The sequence below is a fragment of the Melospiza georgiana genome, chromosome 8 (assembly GCF_028018845.1).
Source record: "Melospiza georgiana isolate bMelGeo1 chromosome 8, bMelGeo1.pri, whole genome shotgun sequence".
Taxonomy (NCBI): domain Eukaryota; kingdom Metazoa; phylum Chordata; class Aves; order Passeriformes; family Passerellidae; genus Melospiza; species Melospiza georgiana.
In genome coordinates, this window is record NC_080437.1 from 19,463,591 (window position 1) to 19,481,465 (window position 17,875).

The 17,875-nt window shown below is 40.2% G+C and overlaps 2 protein-coding genes across 7 annotated transcripts in view; one reads left to right on the forward strand and one right to left on the reverse strand.

Moving 5' to 3' along the window:
• FRMPD2 (FERM and PDZ domain containing 2) overlaps window positions 1-4,003 on the reverse strand; it is a 49,615-nt gene extending 45,612 nt beyond the window's left edge. The window contains exon 1 of the mRNA XM_058029686.1: window positions 4,000-4,003. Within this exon, the coding sequence (XP_057885669.1) occupies window positions 4,000-4,003 (4 nt within the window). The remainder of the gene's footprint in view (window positions 1-3,999) is intronic.
• MAPK8 (mitogen-activated protein kinase 8) overlaps window positions 1-17,875 on the forward strand; it is a 115,697-nt gene that overhangs the window by 71,149 nt on the left and 26,673 nt on the right. For 3 of the 6 annotated variants that reach the window (XM_058029198.1, XM_058029199.1, XM_058029204.1), the window contains exon 1: window positions 11,495-11,572. The exons of 1 other annotated variant lie outside the window; for it this stretch is intronic. The gene's annotated coding sequence lies outside the window, so the exon portion shown is untranslated. Of the gene's footprint in view, window positions 1-11,494; window positions 11,573-12,566; window positions 12,593-17,875 lie in introns of those variants that run through there. 2 more of the 6 variants (XM_058029201.1, XM_058029202.1) reach the window with 2 other exon arrangements.

Here is a 17,875-nt window from a genome sequence, read left to right on the forward strand (position 1 = left end):
TTTCAATAGAAGTGCCTACAAAGATATCACTGGATAACTGCAATCAAAAGAAAGTTGTACTATGTTCATTCTTGCTAAGTTTATATGCCTCTTCCCCTCTGCCCCAGCTGATGCCACATGCCAAGGACCTCATAGAATATCTGTCTATGATAGACAGCTCCTGCCTCTAAAGTAGCCAGTGCTACTTTTCTTTGTTTTTTTATATGCACCTTTCATAAAAGCTCATTCCACATGAGAATAGACCCGACTGGTGGCCCAGAATTAAATCTAATACATCTAATACATTATCTACATTGTTCTAGCACTTCAAAGATTGAAGCTTCAAAGCTCTCTGCTGCTGCAGTGCCAGAAATAGTAGGGCAGTAGAACTCAAGCACCATAGTAATGTTTCTCTTTAAATTATTTGATTTATGTCCTTTTAAAGGCCTTATAAATTCTCTGAAATGAGGCAGCCTTGTGCCAGACATATGGACAAGAAATGAAGGGTCAAGGGATATGCTGATGCTGAGGTTAATAGGTAACACCACAACACAGGTAAAAGAACCTGAGCAGGCTGTACACCAGCTTCTTCAGGTACGAAAGAAAAATGTCCTAAATGAAGGATGAAGAGCTAAGATTTTAGATCATATTGTGCAGTCTTCCCAAAGTCTCTCCATAGCTTCTCACATCTAATCCTATTGTAGTCAATGCTGCTGTGGTTTGCTTATTGTTAAAGCAAGTTCTTGAGTTCTGACAGTGCCACAGTTACACCTTTGCTTGCAGAAGAGAGATATTCAAAGCTTCTGATCTTGATTCTGATGTTGACTGGTTCTTTTATTAAGAAAGACTCAGTCTCTTATTTTACCACATCATTGAGGATAATGTGTTTTCCCATCATTAATAATACACTTTACATGTAAATGGTAAATTATCAGTATTTGTATTTCTCTGGAATCTACATCTATAAATTTCTAGATTAGTAATTAGATTACTAGTTTCTAGATTAGTAATTAGTAATTAGAAGAGAAAACATCCAGAAAATGAGGTTGCTTTTATTTTAGAAACTGCAAACTGTTACGTAGGGACTTGCTAAAAAACATTGAAGAGCAGTGGAGGAGAAATTAGGAAAGCAGTTTCTTAGTTAAGAGTCTTTAGTCACAGGTTGTAATCACTGGTAATCTTTCTGCTGTTTGGAGTTCAGTGCTCTTTCCAAAATAATAGTACTTAGCACAAATCCATGAAAAAATAATGTACTTAAACATATTTTCCAGAATCATGTCAGCTGTGTTATGCAAACAAACACTTATCCCTGCCATAAGAGCAGGAACACTTTAGTGCCTTCCACTTCTTTGCCTTCAATAGGAAACAAGACTATGCTGAGGTACCCTGATTTTTTAACAGTGTAATTCTATTGTAGGTGAATGTTTCTAACTCCCAAAGAAGGCAAGAGGGACTGAGCACTGACATTCTGGATGACAATCCAGTCAGCTCTATATTATAATTTCTCGTAGAAACAAGTAGCCTACTAAGCAGAATTAGCTAATAATTTAAGAGAAATGAAATGAAATTTAATGTAAAAAACTCAAACAACACGGTAAATACTAGATACTGCTGTACAAAGCCAAGAAAATGAGTGATTTAATACTTATTTAATTGATAATGAGATTAAAAGAAATACGTAAGAACCTACCTGTACAAGTTGGACAGATGCCGCATCCAGAATGGTCTCTAATCTTCTATGTTTTTGCCTAATAATGGTTGTTTAGACCATAATAGTTGTAAATATAACATTAAACATATTCAGGTCTTGATTGGACTTCTGTTTCTTGGATTTTTCTCTCTCTCTTTCTTACCTTCTGTCTTCTCTGTTTCTTTGCCCCTTTCTTCCCTTCTTTCTCTTGCTTTGTTTGTATCTGTAACTAAGCACTGTGTGGTCTGGCAAGTGGCTAAGCAAGTAAACAGTGAGGTTCTTCTCTTACTTTCTTACTTGCAAGCCAAACCTAGCAGCTCCTGGTTTGAAGTTGAGGGCAATGTCATGTCTGCTAAGGCTGTTTACACTCCTTCCTTTTTTTTTCTTTCTTTCTTTCTTTTTTTTTTTTTTCTTTTTTTTTTTTTTTTTTCTTTTTTTTTTTTTTTCCCTGGTAGTTCACTTGCCAGGTAATGAGAATCAGCTTTTAGGAAGTGGCTCAGTATAAACCTCTGGGTCTGTCAACTTACAAGGGCTCAATTGGATTACCTGACGCACACGGGAGCATTAGGTCTAAACCCCGTAGGCTGATGTCACTTTCAGCCCCCGGCCAATCCAGGGAGCAACAGCACAGCCAAAGCAGAGACTGATGGTCTGAGGGGTGAGTGTGTCTTTTATCAGCAGCAAAATCCTCCAGACTCAATAAACAATGCAGATAGGATTTTGATGGGTCTACCTGGCAAGAAAATACATGAACCAAAAACTGAAGGAAGGAAATTTGATATTTTTTTAATATTGTCTAGTCTGAAAATTTTTTGTTAATTACAGCAGGATGCAGCTATGCTCAGAGCAGGGAAGAGGAAGCTCTTGGGATGCTGCAGGGCAACTGTGAGCTGGCTGTAAGAAGTGAAGTGAAAAACAAAACCTTAGTAAAACAGAAGAGAGTTCTATTGGACTTATTCAGTAAGCTCTTCACATGAGTTATTGCTCCATTTTTCCCAGTTCTGTTTCTCTTTAATTCTATTTTTTTAAATTTTTTTATAAGTCCACAAATCTTCATTTGTTTAATTGTTCTCCCTATATTTTGTTCCTAACAATGGAATATGCAAATGCATTTTCATCATGGCAATATCTCACAGATTATTGTAGTGTAGATTTCCCTGTTCATGTCAAAATTAAAATCTTGGATTTCTTTCATTGTCTAACTGCATGCAACTAGTCATTTAAGTTCAACATGGAAAAAAAAAAGAAGAAACCAGCCTCATATTTCCTTTTTTCTTTCTCAGTCACTGTGAATATTGCCACTGTTTTTCCTAACCCACACTCTGGATTTCACATTGAGTTTAGTCAACCCTTCCAGTGTATGAGTGTTGATGTGTGCTTTTGAGGAAAATATACAAGCTATGGTCTTCTTTATTTGTCTTTAAAGAAAATTTATTCAGGTTTTCATCATCTCAATGGCTGTAAATCCTCTCTTTTGACACTTGGAAGTGCAATATTGCCTTATCCAAAATATCACAGAAAACATATATTTTGCTGAATTCTCCCACTGGGTACATCACCCATCCTTTCATATCCTTCTTTGGATAAGCAGCAAAATAAACCTATTTTTATAAATTCTGGCTTGGTCTAGAAGTCATAAATCTGATCTGACAGGAAGTCTGACAGGACTGCAGGCAGGAATAAAAATAGAATGAAAAGTCTCACATCTGAGATGTCCCAAACAGAACATGCTGGAGTTGCAAAATGAACACTTATTGATAAACCTTACCAAAAGAAACTATTTGTTGTCTTCTCCTGTGATCATTAGACTGATACTGCTCTTCATGTTTTGAGTTTGTGGATCCAGATGCCAACAGATCAGCAAAAAGGCTATTAATGAAAAAAATAAAATCTGAGCATTGATGCAGCTCAGGAAGCATTTTGCTTATTGTCTGATACAGTCACACTACAGGAAAAAAGCAACACAGAAGTTTGTGACTGCTCCTTCTCCAGGTAATGAGTGGGGAGGAGACAGAAGTTATTTTTAGAGGTGCATTTGTACCTACCAGATTTGATTTAAGTAGGTGTGTGTATAATGCTGTTTGCAGAGTTAACAGGATGTGTGCCTTGTTGAATCATTTTGCTAGGAATAATGTGTTGTGTGAACATGCTCCTGTTAAATCAGGTGGAAATGCTGATTTGATTAACTAATCAAAGTTCCTAAAGACTTTATGTTCTATTGCTTTAAGAAAAGACTTGATGATTCTTCTCATCAAAGCGTGCAATTGCAAACCTGTGGTAGCTCTGTTGGTGTAAGCAGCAGTTCCAGATTTGTGAGATCAGATTCTCACCCATGGTTCCTTCTTTGTTCTAAATTGTCATTGAAAGCAGCCATTTTAAAAAATCACTTACAACATACTGATTTGAACCAAAGCAGTATTTCAGACTCATAAACTCAAAATATACAGTATGAGAGCTTCAGCTGAATTCCTTCTCTTCATCTATTGATAGGTGTACAGGTGACATGTATGCAATTGCAGCAAAGTTTATGTAACTAGATCACTATGAAAGAAGGTTAACAAGATGAAAGGCTATTTATCCCAGTGAAGGAACTGCTGGATGGAGGCTTAGGATCTCCCTTATGTTCCTCCCTGCTTTCTGAGAACTGGCAATGGCCAGAATCCAATTATTCTCTGACATTAATGCCTTTTTATCCCACAGAAGCTGAAGTGTGGGAAGCTCTTAAAGTTTACATAAAGGTGAAGATTACTATTTACTTCTCAGTTGATGGTGGTACAAACAAGCTGTCAAAACTACAACCACAGCTTGGGGCTGTAGTTTCTCTTAAACAGAATTGCTTCTGTTAAGTTTTAACTAGTTTTACTTTGGGGTCCCGTGGAACGGATCATGGACTGCTTGAGCTGTCAGAGCTTGAGCTTTCAGAAAAACCAGGGAATCCCCCTTTTTGTTTTGGATCTTCTTAAGTCATACAACAGGGTCTAACCACTTCAAGACTTCATCCCTGTGTCTACTAGATGTGCAAATAAAGTTTAATTTCCATCACGGTTTCTAAGCAGATGGTCCAGTCATCTATATTTAGCTTAGCAAAGTAATACAGGGAGGTAAGTTTATGCTCTCCTTCTGGTCTTGGCTGTCAGGGGTGTTTCACAGCAGTATCTTTGGGGGAATTACATCTAATTTGTGTAACCCTAAGCTCAATTTTAAAAAGGCAAGAGGCCAGTATCTGAACAGCTTGTTTCCCTTTAAGAAATAATTCCTAACATAATTTTAAAAATACCACTAAACTGGGAGTGGAGGTGTATTGGAGTTTTTTTCTAAGTTTGTGTTTGAAGAGTGCAGGAAGGCAGCATAACTCTTATTGCCATTCATGACAGCAACCAGTTTTCCTTAAGAAAATTGTCCTTAGCTGGCAAAGTCTGGCTCAAACCTCTGGGAGTTTCTAAATCTTTAGAAAGTTCTATGAATAGATAAGACCCAATTAAAGTACCACGTATAGTTCAGTATGTTTAATTTGCTTTTGCTTCTTACACTGCTTTTGAGATGTGAGGTAAGAAAACATTATTGAACAAATGGCTCCTGTTTGTGACACCTGATTACAGCTCTGCTGATCCCAGAAGTAATTCAATGGGAGGCCAGTATTCCTATGATACATCCTCCAATGCCTCCCTCTAGGATACAAGAAGAGAGGCTGTGAAGTGATTACTGTTTAATGCCAAATGCTCTCAGACTGTAATGGAACCACTTTCTAAATTACAAAAGTAAGTTCAAACCATTAATCTGAAGTTCTAAAGGTTTCTGGGATATGGGAAGGAGTTCCATGTATATAATCAATGCATAGTTTAATGAAAAATAGCCATTTTACCCAGCAAGGACATGGACACTGGTGGTAAGGGGAAAATTTTTTTTTCTCTCTTTTGCAACAGAGATTTTCAATATTTTATGCTTTGTCACTACAGTGAAGCCTGTGTACATTAACATATACATGTGTATCCCATATTAACACTTTACTTATAGAGTGAAGGTAGTTTTTTCTTTACTATAGCTGAAGTAATCAAAATATACCTTCATTTCAAAATCCTAGAAGGAGTGTACATAACTCGTCACAGGGTGCTATTCCATAAGGCAGAGATGTGTGCAGGCCCCAAACTAGCATAAAGAGGTACAGTTTCACCCACAGGAGATCATTTACTATTAAAGTTATCCTCCTTATTCTGCCTAATGTGGTTCACTGAGTGCTAAGTAAGGTTTTATGCAGTATAGACTTAAGACACACTATCAAGTATCTTCAAAATACTTTGGTAAAATCATAAGATTTACCAAGTCAAAAGAGATTAAGTTGTCTATGTTCCTCCTCTACCTACCATTTAGCTCACTGTCTCTTGTTTTGCAAAACTGCTTTCTGAACTTTTCAGGTTTTGTATTGGAATCATTATATGTAGTGCTAGATTCAATGAGCATTTAGACAGGATATAAGATAATTGGTGTTGGCCAATTTAATTTTTTCCAGCTCTTTTCAGAGATAATGTATGACACGTTATCTAACCTAAAATGGGTGTTTGCATTTAGGAGTTAAAAGTTAGAAACTTTGACAAGAATTGGTGCACTCCTGGGAAATTTTTTTTTTTTTTTAACCAGAAGGGCAAGGTCAGGGATGAAGAATACTGAATGCTGGTTGGAGAGATCTTTAGTGAAAGTTTACCTTCAGTATCCTCTGTGTTCAGTGTCACAGTCATCATCAGTGGTATTATTCTGTGTAAAGTCACTAAAATTTGGTCAACTTTGGATGGTCTCATGTAGCAGAAACCATGAAGAGAGGATGGTACAGATTTTCCAGTTATGACCACTTTGTAATAACAAGGAAGAAAAAGCTGATACAAAATTTCCTATGGCCTTGTTCTGAATCCTGAAAGTGCCCTTTGCTCTGGAATTATTCTTAGAAAGCCAAATACTAAGTCTTCATTGATAAGGGTGCAGGAAGGAATGCCAGTATGTAATTTAGAAAAGTAATGCCAGATCCCAAGAACTTTTATTGAATTTGCCTATGAATAATTTCTATTGAATAGTAGTATAAATAAAGAGCACCCCATGCTGTGTTAATGTCAGTGTGTAGAAATATGAGGTATGTGACCCCATAAACACTGTTTTCTAACAGTTTACCTACACATGCCTCCACAAACAATTTCCAGTTGGCAGAATATGTCTAAGGATTGCAGATACTTTGCTGCCTATTTACTCAGGGCAACAATTAATACAAATTGTCTGTACATGGAATTATGGCAGCTGAGGAAGACTTTTTCAGGAACAACAAAGAAAGGGTTAATGGCATTAATGGTACTTGAGAGAACAACATTTCTGACTAGATGTGCAGGAATGTCTGAGCTTCAGGATCAGCTGTGAGCATGGCCCCACCTTGCCATTCCCTGTAACCTGTCACAGGGTGCCCCATGGTGGCTGCTTGCCTCCTCCTACATTTGCTCAAGCCAGCAACTGCTCCATTCAGTTTGGTTACTAATAAAGAAAAACATTTGCTCCAGTTCATTATTATTTACTAATAGTCAGAATCCAAGTGTATAACTGCATTTTGCAACTACTGCCTATTTCTAGTTCCCTTTAAAGAGGGAATACAGGTCACTCTAGTTATTACTTGGAGCTGATTTCATAGTGCTTTGCAAGACAGAATTAATTTTTAAAATCTAGCTGTTACAACATTTCTTTCATTAGATTATTTTCAATATTAAAAGGAAACATTTTAATATCAGCTGTATTCATCAGCAATTAGTATGTGTGATTTTTTTGTACACCTTTCCAGGCTGTAATATTATTATTATTATAATTCTGTAATATTACTATTATAATAATTCTATGATATTATAATTCTGTGAAGAAGAAAGTGAAATGTAAATTTCTTTTTTCTTCTTTGCCACAACCAATGATGAAAAAAATGTTTCAGAAATATATTATTACTAAAAATGTTTTATTTATTTATTTATATTTGTATTGCTTCCAGAATTTTCTAAAAATGTTCATAGTTAGTGTTGCCTTTCCACATATATCTGTCTTGCTCAGCAAACAATATTTATCAATCTGTTTGCACAGAGGATATGGATGTTGATCCTGGCTGTGGCTTCTTAAGCCCAAACTAGGAAAAACTGTGTCCCCTGAGTACCCACAATTCCTATTGATCTCCTCTTGGTGAAGCAGCTCTTTCAAACACCTTCCTTTGACTGAGAGGATGTTCACTACAGTCCCACTCAGCTGAGTTACTCTGTGTGTTATGCTAATCCATTCTGGTGCAAATATAAATCACTGTTCTTTACTATGCATGCTTTGTGAACAAAAATGAATACTCCTTCTACGTTTTGACACGTTATATTATGTTACAGAATCTCGTTTTTGATGTTCTGATTTTTGTACATCAAAATTTGTGTCAGACATTCAGATCTATTTCCTTCTCCAAATATTTGAGTATTAATTTTTTGCTTTGCAGTTTATAAACATCAATATGCTAAAATGTTGTTTACTACCCCAAGTATGGTAATTGACAAGTTAATGAAAATATTAAAAGAAGACAAAGCTACATTTTGGATGTAATTTCATGACTGCTGAATCCAAACACTGTAATGTTCATAAACCTACTTGTACACCAGTGCAGGGGAGTGAGAAAGTTTGCATTATTTTGACATAATTCAGATTTTACTGACACTTTTTAAATCTAAATATTTATTAAACACTCAATAATACTTAATTTAAAGCAGCAGTCCAAATCCAAGACTACTGCTACATAAACACTGAAACTGAGGAGATAAGAGAGTGATTAACAATTGCATGCAGGCAGAGGTTGATTTTCAGGCTCAGATTGTTCACCAATTCAGTTTTGGAGTTTTTATTACAAAACAAACCTACTCATTAGATTCTTATATATAAAATTTCATATTTATTTTGAAAAGGAAGATTCAAGTTCTGAGGTTGGTGATTCCCAATATTTTTCCAAAGAGACCCTTACTACCTTTCAGCTTTTCTCACTATTTACTATTTACCTTGTTAAGCCCATCACCAAAACTCCTGTCGAGTTTATGTGATTCTGGAGCTTCAGCAGGGCCAGTCCTTGCTGGAGAGACCTAACCCCTGCAGGTAGCCACACTTTCTTCCACAGTCTTCTCTCTTTATATTGTTCTCCAAAACTTTTCTCCTTTCTGCTACTGATTCTTTATGAAGAAATATGAATCTTCTGTCTGGTTGTCTGTATGTTCTGTCCTAATGAATTCATGCTCCTGCTCTCTACTGTATTCTGATCTGTTGAGAGGCCCAGAGAAAAATGATGACTTTGTTGCAGCCTGTTACAAAATACCTGTTTACTTTCATGGTTATCAGGAATCTAGTTTTGTATTTTCTTGGGTACCAGTCAGGACAATCCAGAAAACACTTTTCCACAAACACATATGTAAAAGAGGAGTTTATAATGTAGCCATAATCTTTATAAGAAAATATTTCTGCAATGCTTGAAAACAATACTATAGTGATGCTCAATGACATTCTCAAAGTTTCATTTTCTTATATAGGGACTTGTTTTGAAAATTGGTTATACACACAATCAAAGGAACTTTTCATTCTTACTTGAAGAGTTACTATTTTGATGTCTTGAAAATTTTCCATACTGTACAGGAACTTTATAGCTTATCTATTACATTATCTTTAGTATTAAAGCAACATAATGGTGAATAGCAAATTTATGGAATTAAATTCTTCCTCTCAGAGTTTCCGTTCATATTACCTTTATGAATTTTCCAGCCTCTACTATCATGCTTTACAACACCAATCTGATCTTTTTGTATAATTTCTGCATCATTATTTCTGTTGCTTATTAGCTTTACATTCAAGATGGCAATAGATGCTGATGGTATATAAAATTGTGAGGACTAGGTTTAAAAAGTCATTCAGAAATATGTCTCTTTCTGAAATAATTAAGTTTGTAAACTATAAAATCTTAAGGAGAGTTTGATTATACCTTAAAGGAAAAAAGAAATGTGACAAACTTGGATCCTCAGCAAAACACCATATCATACTTTAAAGGGACTGTTGTCCTTCACTTGCAAATCTGAGTGCAATTTTACATCAGATGGGATGATCAGGAACAATGACTCTCCCAAAATCATTTGGAGAACATCAGTTCTGTAAGGGCATGAGACCTGTTGCAAATAACTGACCTGGCTGAACATGATGTCACCTCACCTGCTTCTTACTGTGCAGAGACCAGAGGTTAACACTGGAAGTCTATGTGCCAACACAAATAAACTTCTGAAGGTGCCAAGACCTCAGTCTGCAGGCTGCTTTGGTTACCTGGCCAAGATGAATATGACCTATCCAGATAAAGTTTTGCCTGCTGTGTGCTTTGGGCATTCATATTGCCCCTTGTGCCATCTGAGCTTTGCTGTTGGCATAGGTAAACATGGAAGGGAATGAAATGCCTGGATCTGATCTAACACACTGCAATAAGAACAAGCCTTGGAGCTAAAAGATGGCTAATTCTGTTTGGGAGATGCCCCACGGAAATGATCAGAGGTAATGTGGAAAGTGTGCTCCCACACAGAGCCCAGAGGCACCTGGGGAGGACTGGTACAGAGTCTGAGCAATAGTTTTTGTTTTGTTGGGGTTTTTTATGTGCAGATATAAAGGAGGCATCATATAGCTGCCTGTGGAAATCTGTAAAAGAACCACTTTAACATATGGAAAGAAATTGCTTAAATTAAGTGAGAATTTTAAGGGCAGCATGCAGTGGTCTCACCAAAATGGGTGTATGAGTAGTGTATGGACAGAATTATGGAGGTGAAACTTTTAGCACCAATATAGTGGGCAAAACAGGAATATTCTAAAGCACTTATTAAGGAGGGATAAAAGCTGTCATCAACAAAAATCTTGATTGATTGGCATCTTCAAAAATGTGACATGGGCCACATGTTTGACAGTGAATTAAATGTGAAATGTCCTTTTCACAGTACCCTGTGCCTAACTGAGAGACTGTATGTATTTTTAAATACTGCTCATAGGGTCATAGGGCCTGTTTTTTGCAGTAAAAATATACAAAGGCTTGCTGCAGCTTGCTGAGTGGCCTCCTTTTGTCTCTAAGCAGAGACCTTCCTGAAGAAAAGGAAAAACAAAAACAAACAAATAAAAAAACTCCCCACAATGATATACCAAGGAAAATATTTAAAGTCTAAGGAGTGAGTACTCATGTCAGGTGCCAGAAACCAAAGGCAATGGTATGGAAAAGCCAAGAGAATTTCCCTAAAGATGTAGAAGAAGAACTGCACTAAACCAGACAGAGAACAAGAGGAGGTTACACCACTCCAGGAGCCCAGTGATGAGTAGAGCACTGCCATGCCAACGTGCAGCGGGAGCTGCCAAGGCCTGAACGGTGTCAGCGAGCAGCACCCATGCCAGGCTGCGAGGGAAAGTGCCAGCCGCTGGCACGGAGCGCCGGGCAAAGGCCTGAAAACATGCAAATATTTCATGAAAGCCCCAGCAGGAAGAGAGCTCTGGTTACCAGGCGTAATCCAGGAAAGGAATCGCTCCAGGGAAAGGGCGCGGAGGAGGCAGAGCGATGCTGCTGCCCAGCGGGGATGCGAGGGCCGCGGTGCCAAAGCCCCGCAGGGACGAGGTGGGAGCCAGGCGGGCCGGGGGCGGTGGGGACCGGGGGCAGCGGGAGCCGGGCGGGCGGGCTGGAGGCGGTTGGGCCGGGCCCCGGGCCCCGGGCGGGCGGGCGGCGGAGCGGGGCAGCGCCGAGCCGGGCGGGGCGGGGCGAGCGCAGGGGCGGCGCAGCCGCAGCCGCGGCGGGCGGAGAGCGGAGCCTGTGCGCGGCCCGGGGCCGGCTCATTACTCAGCGGCCGAGGCCGGAGGCGGTGGTCGGTGAGCGGGGCTGGGGGCAGCCCTCGGGAGCGGCGGCGGGCGGAGGGCAGCGGGGCGGCGGTGCAGTGGTGCAGTGCCGAGGCGGGCGGGACAGCGGCCGCGCCGCGGGGCCCGGGCGGTTTTGTTTACGTTTCGGCGGGCGGGAAGGGAGCCGGGGCCGGCCGTGCCCTTGCCCGGGGGCGGGCGGCGGTGCGGGGCGCTCCGGCCCGGTGACCTTCCGTGCCTGCTCGGTGCCGGGGGGCCGGGAGAGGTGCGGGTGGATCATGGCGGGGACCTCTTTGTTGGTGTGGCAGGAGGGGCAGGAGGCTCGGCGCGGGGCTCCTCCTCCCGGGAGCGGGGGCACCCGGGCAGGCCGGGCTGGCCGCTCCGTGCTCGGGGAAGGAGCGTTATAGGGCGGGGTGGTGGGAATGCAGCCCTACCGTGACCTTGTTCTTAAAAATGCCTCTTAAAGCAAAAGATACAAAGATACTTCTCTGGGATAATGTAACTGCTCTAGATGCACGGGCTGGCGGTGACCGGCAATGTCTGTAATTCTTTTGCCTTTTAATTCTTAAATTTCTTTCAAAGGGGGTGAGCTGTCCCTTTGCAGTATTTCTTTTGCTTTTGATTTCTGTGTCGTTACATCCAGCTTTCCTTCCTGTTTCTTTATGCCTTTCTGCCTGGAGCAGTTCCATCAGTGAAGTTTGATCTGAGCTTCTTTATTAACCTACAAAAACAAATTCCACTTGATTATTTGTTCCACTCCCTAGCTACAATAATGGTTTTGCACATATGGTGTGGTGTTGAACAGAACTGTTGTACAGAACAGCCTTGCTGAAGGCTTTCAGGCAATCGACAAATCCTACACGCTTTGGCCTATCTGATAATACAAACACAAAGGGTGTTATGCTTGTTCGAGGATGGAAAGTATTACTTGCCCTAGGGTATGTGCATGTGCAATTGAGCAAGGCTACTCATTGCAGCTGGGTTTTACTTACAGGTGTGGAGACTTTACAGGTGTGGAGATGATATTGCAGTCAGGTGAGACCTCTGAGACCCTCTCAGTTCTGGAGGTGCCAACAAATGCACTTGCAGGGCAGAATAGGAGCTGACGTGCGTGTCTGCGGGAATATCCGTGTGTTAGATAACTTGGAAATGGTTTAAACTGTAACATGACATGAATCTGGGCCAAACTTATTTAAGGGTGCTGTTAAAGTGATTTCACTGACTTGAGTATTCCTTGTATATAACGAAGGGAAGCTCTTGATTCTTCTAATTGTAGCTAATAAAAATGTTGAATTTCAAACAGTCCTCTGCTTTGATCTCGGTCTCTTGACACAGCCATCTTCCCGTTTGCCCCACTTGATTCAAAGATGTGTAATCCAGGCTAGTTTAATGGTGGGATGCATAACATGGGATGCCAGGGCAGGGACCAGACACATTGCAGACTGCCTGCAGAGCTTGATGGTTTTCAAGGCTAGCTGGGGAAAAGTGCAATAGGAGAAGAGAAATAGAGAAGTGTCTGCTGAACCAAAACTAATTGCAGAGGATGTACTAAGTTGTACTCTGAAACAAAGCATTTTAATGTTTTCTACTGCAAAAGTTCCCAAGGTTTCTCGAGCAGTGGCTTGCATGAGCTTTCAGTGTAGTCTTGTAGGCTACCATATACTTCATGGAGACTTCTAAATCAGAAATATTAGTAAGGTGATCTAAGAGGGTTCCAGGTCCTGTAGTTTTTGGACTGTGTGGTTTAGGCAGTTGTGTGTGGATTTTGTATTTTTACTTTTAACCCTGCTCTTTAAGGACCAAGTCTTTTGGTGGCTTATTAGGTGTGCAGGTGTAAGCTTCTTTGCAAATGCCTTGGGTAGAATTGTTATGCAAATATTAAAGAATAAATGTTTTAAGATGGTAACAACTGAATTTATTTTCTGCCTGTTATTTACCCGAAATGGCTATTTACTATATATATATATGTTTTGGGTTTCTTTTCATCCTTCCTCAACTGCCTAAATTATTTGAACAAAAGATGCATAGAAACTACACATTTAGCTCCTCATTTCTGAAGATTGATCCAGCATTCTGGACAAATATATATGTCCTTTTTAATAGTCTCCTGAAAAATATGGTGTGCTATTTCTTAACCTTCATTTCCCACCCTCCCAATCCCTCTCCTTGACAACAAAAGGGCTCTGTATGTATAGAGTTTTACTGTATTTGTTGTTTTCTCTATATGTTTCTCTATATATAGTGTTTGGAAATTAGACCAATTTTGTTTTGAGCCTAATTGTTTTTTAATAAAGGTTAAATGTTTGTTGCTGTAAATGGTTCCTTTAAGAAACCCCTTAGTCCTTAATTCAAAACCTGCAGAAACAGGCTTCCGTTTATGTTCTGGAAAGATGTCTTGGCATTTGAAAGCTCTTTAAAAAATCCAGTTGAGCCTACTTGTGTTGCTTGCCTGCTGTGAAATTCACCACAGTTTTGCCATGGACTCTGAAATACTTTTTAAGGTATTCTTGTGTGTGAACAGATAACGATCTTGGTGTGCCAAGCTTATAATTAACAACTACACATTTCTCCTTAAATGATCTTTTCTTTTAAGTTATTAAGGATTAATTCTTGATTCTTTTTCTATTCAAATTGATTGCCTGTAAGCTTGATACTAAAACTATTGTTGCCTGTACTGTCATTTTTATTGTTGGATAAATGCTACTTGATATGTGAACAGATGGGATGCTTATTAATCATTCTTAGCTGAATATTGCAGACTAATGGTAAAATGAGGACTGACAGAAAAATATACTTCAGCTCAATGGTCACTTGTGTTGGTAACAAAGCAAATACTGTACACGAGCTCATTTGTGTGTACACTTAAACCAAAAGGGCACACATTGATTCTGCAGTGCTACTGGACAGCCTGTTTGCTGTAATTATTGATTTTTGAGTGTTTAAGAAAAAAAAACAAGCACACAATTCTGACAGTCTTCCATTACTTTACTGATACTATACTAAGAATTTTTTGATTTATATATATATATATATATATATATATATATATATATATATATATATACACATATATATACATATATATAAAGTGTGCAGGAAAGTGTCTTAACTCAGTATTTATTCTTTGACCTGTGAACTATGGCTAAAGTGTCCCATTTTTGTAGTCTATATCCATTGAAGCATTTACCTTTCTCCTTATCTGCTGAACAAATGTTGAAATGTCTCAAGTCTGGTGTTTTGATATTTGTGAAATAAGAATGATGAGCAGGGACTATCCTGTTTCTCACTGGAATCTCAAAAGTAATGGAATTGCCCAGGTTTATAAAATGAAAGTGGTTCTTCAGCTGTTGGTTGTTGGCAGAAGAGGATCTGGAGTTCCTGCTGGGCAGGAGTCAGCACTGTGCCCCTGTAGCCCTAAGGGTGATTGCTGCCTGGCTGCAAGGGGCAGGGAGGAGCTGTTCCCAGCTGTGACACTCCCCTGCAGGGCTGCTGGGGTCACACACACCCCCCTGTGGGAGAGACACACGGGGCAGTCCAGCCCTGGCTTCTGCAGGTGGGTGGGGGCTCGAGTGCCTGAGAGTGCACAAAGGACTGGACCGAAGGGAGAACATCATTGCTGCATTTTACCTGCTTTAAGCAAGGGGTTAGAGAGGTGATGGAGCCACTTGCCCCTCTGAATGAATCAATGGCTGCAAGACATAAAAATGGAAGTTTCAGTAGGTTATGAGGGGAATGAATGTCTTAGTGTAGCAGTCAGCCCCTCTTATGGATCAAGATCCCATAAGGGCCATGAAGTCTTCATCCATACAGACCAGACTCAACAAGGTCCAGAGCAGCCTGAGAGGATACCCATTTGAAGTTCTGCTTGTTTTGTAGATAATCTACAGAGGTTGCTTCCAAGCCATATTCTAATCCTACAGTTTATGGATTTTAAATGTATTTTCCAAGTAGTTTGAGGAAGTTGGGAAAACAAAGGCATGGTGATTTAGGTAAACCTGGTTACTCAGCACTGTTACAAGTTGAGAAGGGAAGAGCCGTGAGTTGAGATGAGCATCTTAGTTCAAGTCTGATGGTGGCAATACGTATTTTTCTGCCCTGCATTGAACTTCCCAGCTGACTAGGCAAGAAGTGCTTCCAGGCTAGCATAAAGGCCAAAAAAAAAGGCTTACAGTACCTGTCGTGCCTGTGATCACCATAATGGACTTAGAAACCCATCTCCAAAGAAACAGCAGGCAGTCAACAGCCTGGTAGCCAGCTGAAGTTAGTCCATGTCTTGCTCTCTGTGTTGGAGGAACAAGTTAGCAGCTTCTGGGTGGGTGATGGTTCCTTGTGCTTAGCTGGAGTGTGGTTATCCCAGCAAGCGGCTTCATGGAGCAAACCAGCTCTGAGTTCCAGCTGGTCACAGTAGCAATCTGTCACTGCAGACGGGCAGGACTAATAGCAGCTGGAAGAAAGGAACAGGGCCATAAATCTCTCTTCAATGCTTCTGCTGCCTTGAGAAAATGTCCTGCATCTCTTTTGTTTCTGGAAGTTCTTACATATTTGTCTCTTTAGCAAAACCAACCAGAGGTCTTAGTGAAAGTGAGGTGAGCAATACAGACAGTTACAACCCAGAGTGAGTGTTTTGTATCTTAACAAAGCAGCTGTCCTAGTATGAACCTGTAGTATTTTAATATGTGAATGCAGCTGCTCATGTGTGACTCTTGAGAGAATTGTGTAGGAAAGCTGGTGTTAAGGATGGCATGTGTTTTAGAATCCTAGATGTGTTCTTTAGTAGCTTTAACACCTAAGATGATGTTGCAGTACCATGTAAAAATACACAGTTTTGAAGATGTAATCCTAATGTTAAGTTTTACTATGGAAACAGTAAAATTGTATGCCATGGCTGACATGCCAACCAGCATAACTCTTGGTAAATTCTGCATTGTTCATTGCGTTTTGGGTGGTGTCAAACATCCTGGTCACCTTCACTGAAAAGCAGTAACATGATGAACTAAAAGAGGTTTATTAGAAAGGTGTGGGCTAGGTTCACTTGTTTAATTTCATGCCAAGAAGTGAATGCTCAGGAGACACACAGTAAGAGGAAGGTCCTTATGCGCGGCAGTGGCTCATTTAATGAGCAGTGAAGCCTTCCAGCAGTGGGTGACTTTTATTTGCACAGTTGCAGCAGTACAAAACTCATCCTTGTTGAACAATAGACAGGGTTTCTTTTGCCTTTTTTTAAAAAAAAAACATTACAAGGTTCTTGTGCTACTTAAGTGTCAAGATGGCGGAAGAAAAAAGACAGTTCAGTTTATGATAAGATTATATTGGACATAAAAAGGTTTTGTTAATACTAGCATGGCATTGTGGGAAAATCACAAAACCTTGATGTAATGAGGGATACGTTATTCTCCCCGTATTTTAGTTTATTTGAAATTCTTCTTAGTTTTCTTCAGAAGATCTCTCATCACAACTCTTTGTAGGCATATCCACCAGGGCTAGTGTATGGTGCACAGCAGTGCTTCTGAAGGCTAATATTCTTATTTAAAAAATGGAAATTCTCAAACTCTTCCTATTTTTGGGAACTTCTGCCATATGGTAAGGCATATTTGTTTTTAATTTGGGTCAGCTGGCCTAGTTTGGTGCCCTCTCAGGATCTTGCCCACCCCCAGCCCCTCGATGAGGGGAATGTTGGAGAGCTGATGCTGCCAGCTCTGCTCAGTGAGAGCCAGAGCTCTGGTGTGTTCCCAACCCCTCTGTAGCTGCCAGGGCAGAGCACAGCACTGTGAGGCTGCTGTGGGAGAAGGAGCTGCAGCTGAGCCAGGCCCAGTAGAGGCTGTTAGCACAGAGGTGTTCCAGCACTCCTGGCTGGGCAGCCTTGGCCACAGCGTGTCCATCCTGGTGCTGGCTGGCATTGCCTCTGCTGGACTTGGAGGAAGCTGCTGGCAGCTTCTCACACAAGCACCCCTGTAGCCTCCTGCTACCAACACCTGGCCATGCAGACCCCGTGCCCTGGGGTACAGCATCAGGCACTACTGAAGTCTAAGAGAAATGGGACAGCAGAACAGACTGTTGCTGTTAGTAATTATTGGTGTAGTTTCCTACAAATTACCCAGAAAGTAGTTGCTTTATTTAGAAATGTGCTGCCTTCCTTCCCACCCTGCTCCCAAGAAATTGTGCAAAGTACTGTATTGTGTTACAAGAAGATCTCTGAAGGAATTCTTAGTGCTGAAGCTGTCATGTGTTCAAGTTTTCTGTTCCATTCTAAAGCTCTTATTGTAGAGGTATTTCATGCCAAATACTTTAGACAAGATTTCATAGCACATTAATCTGCTT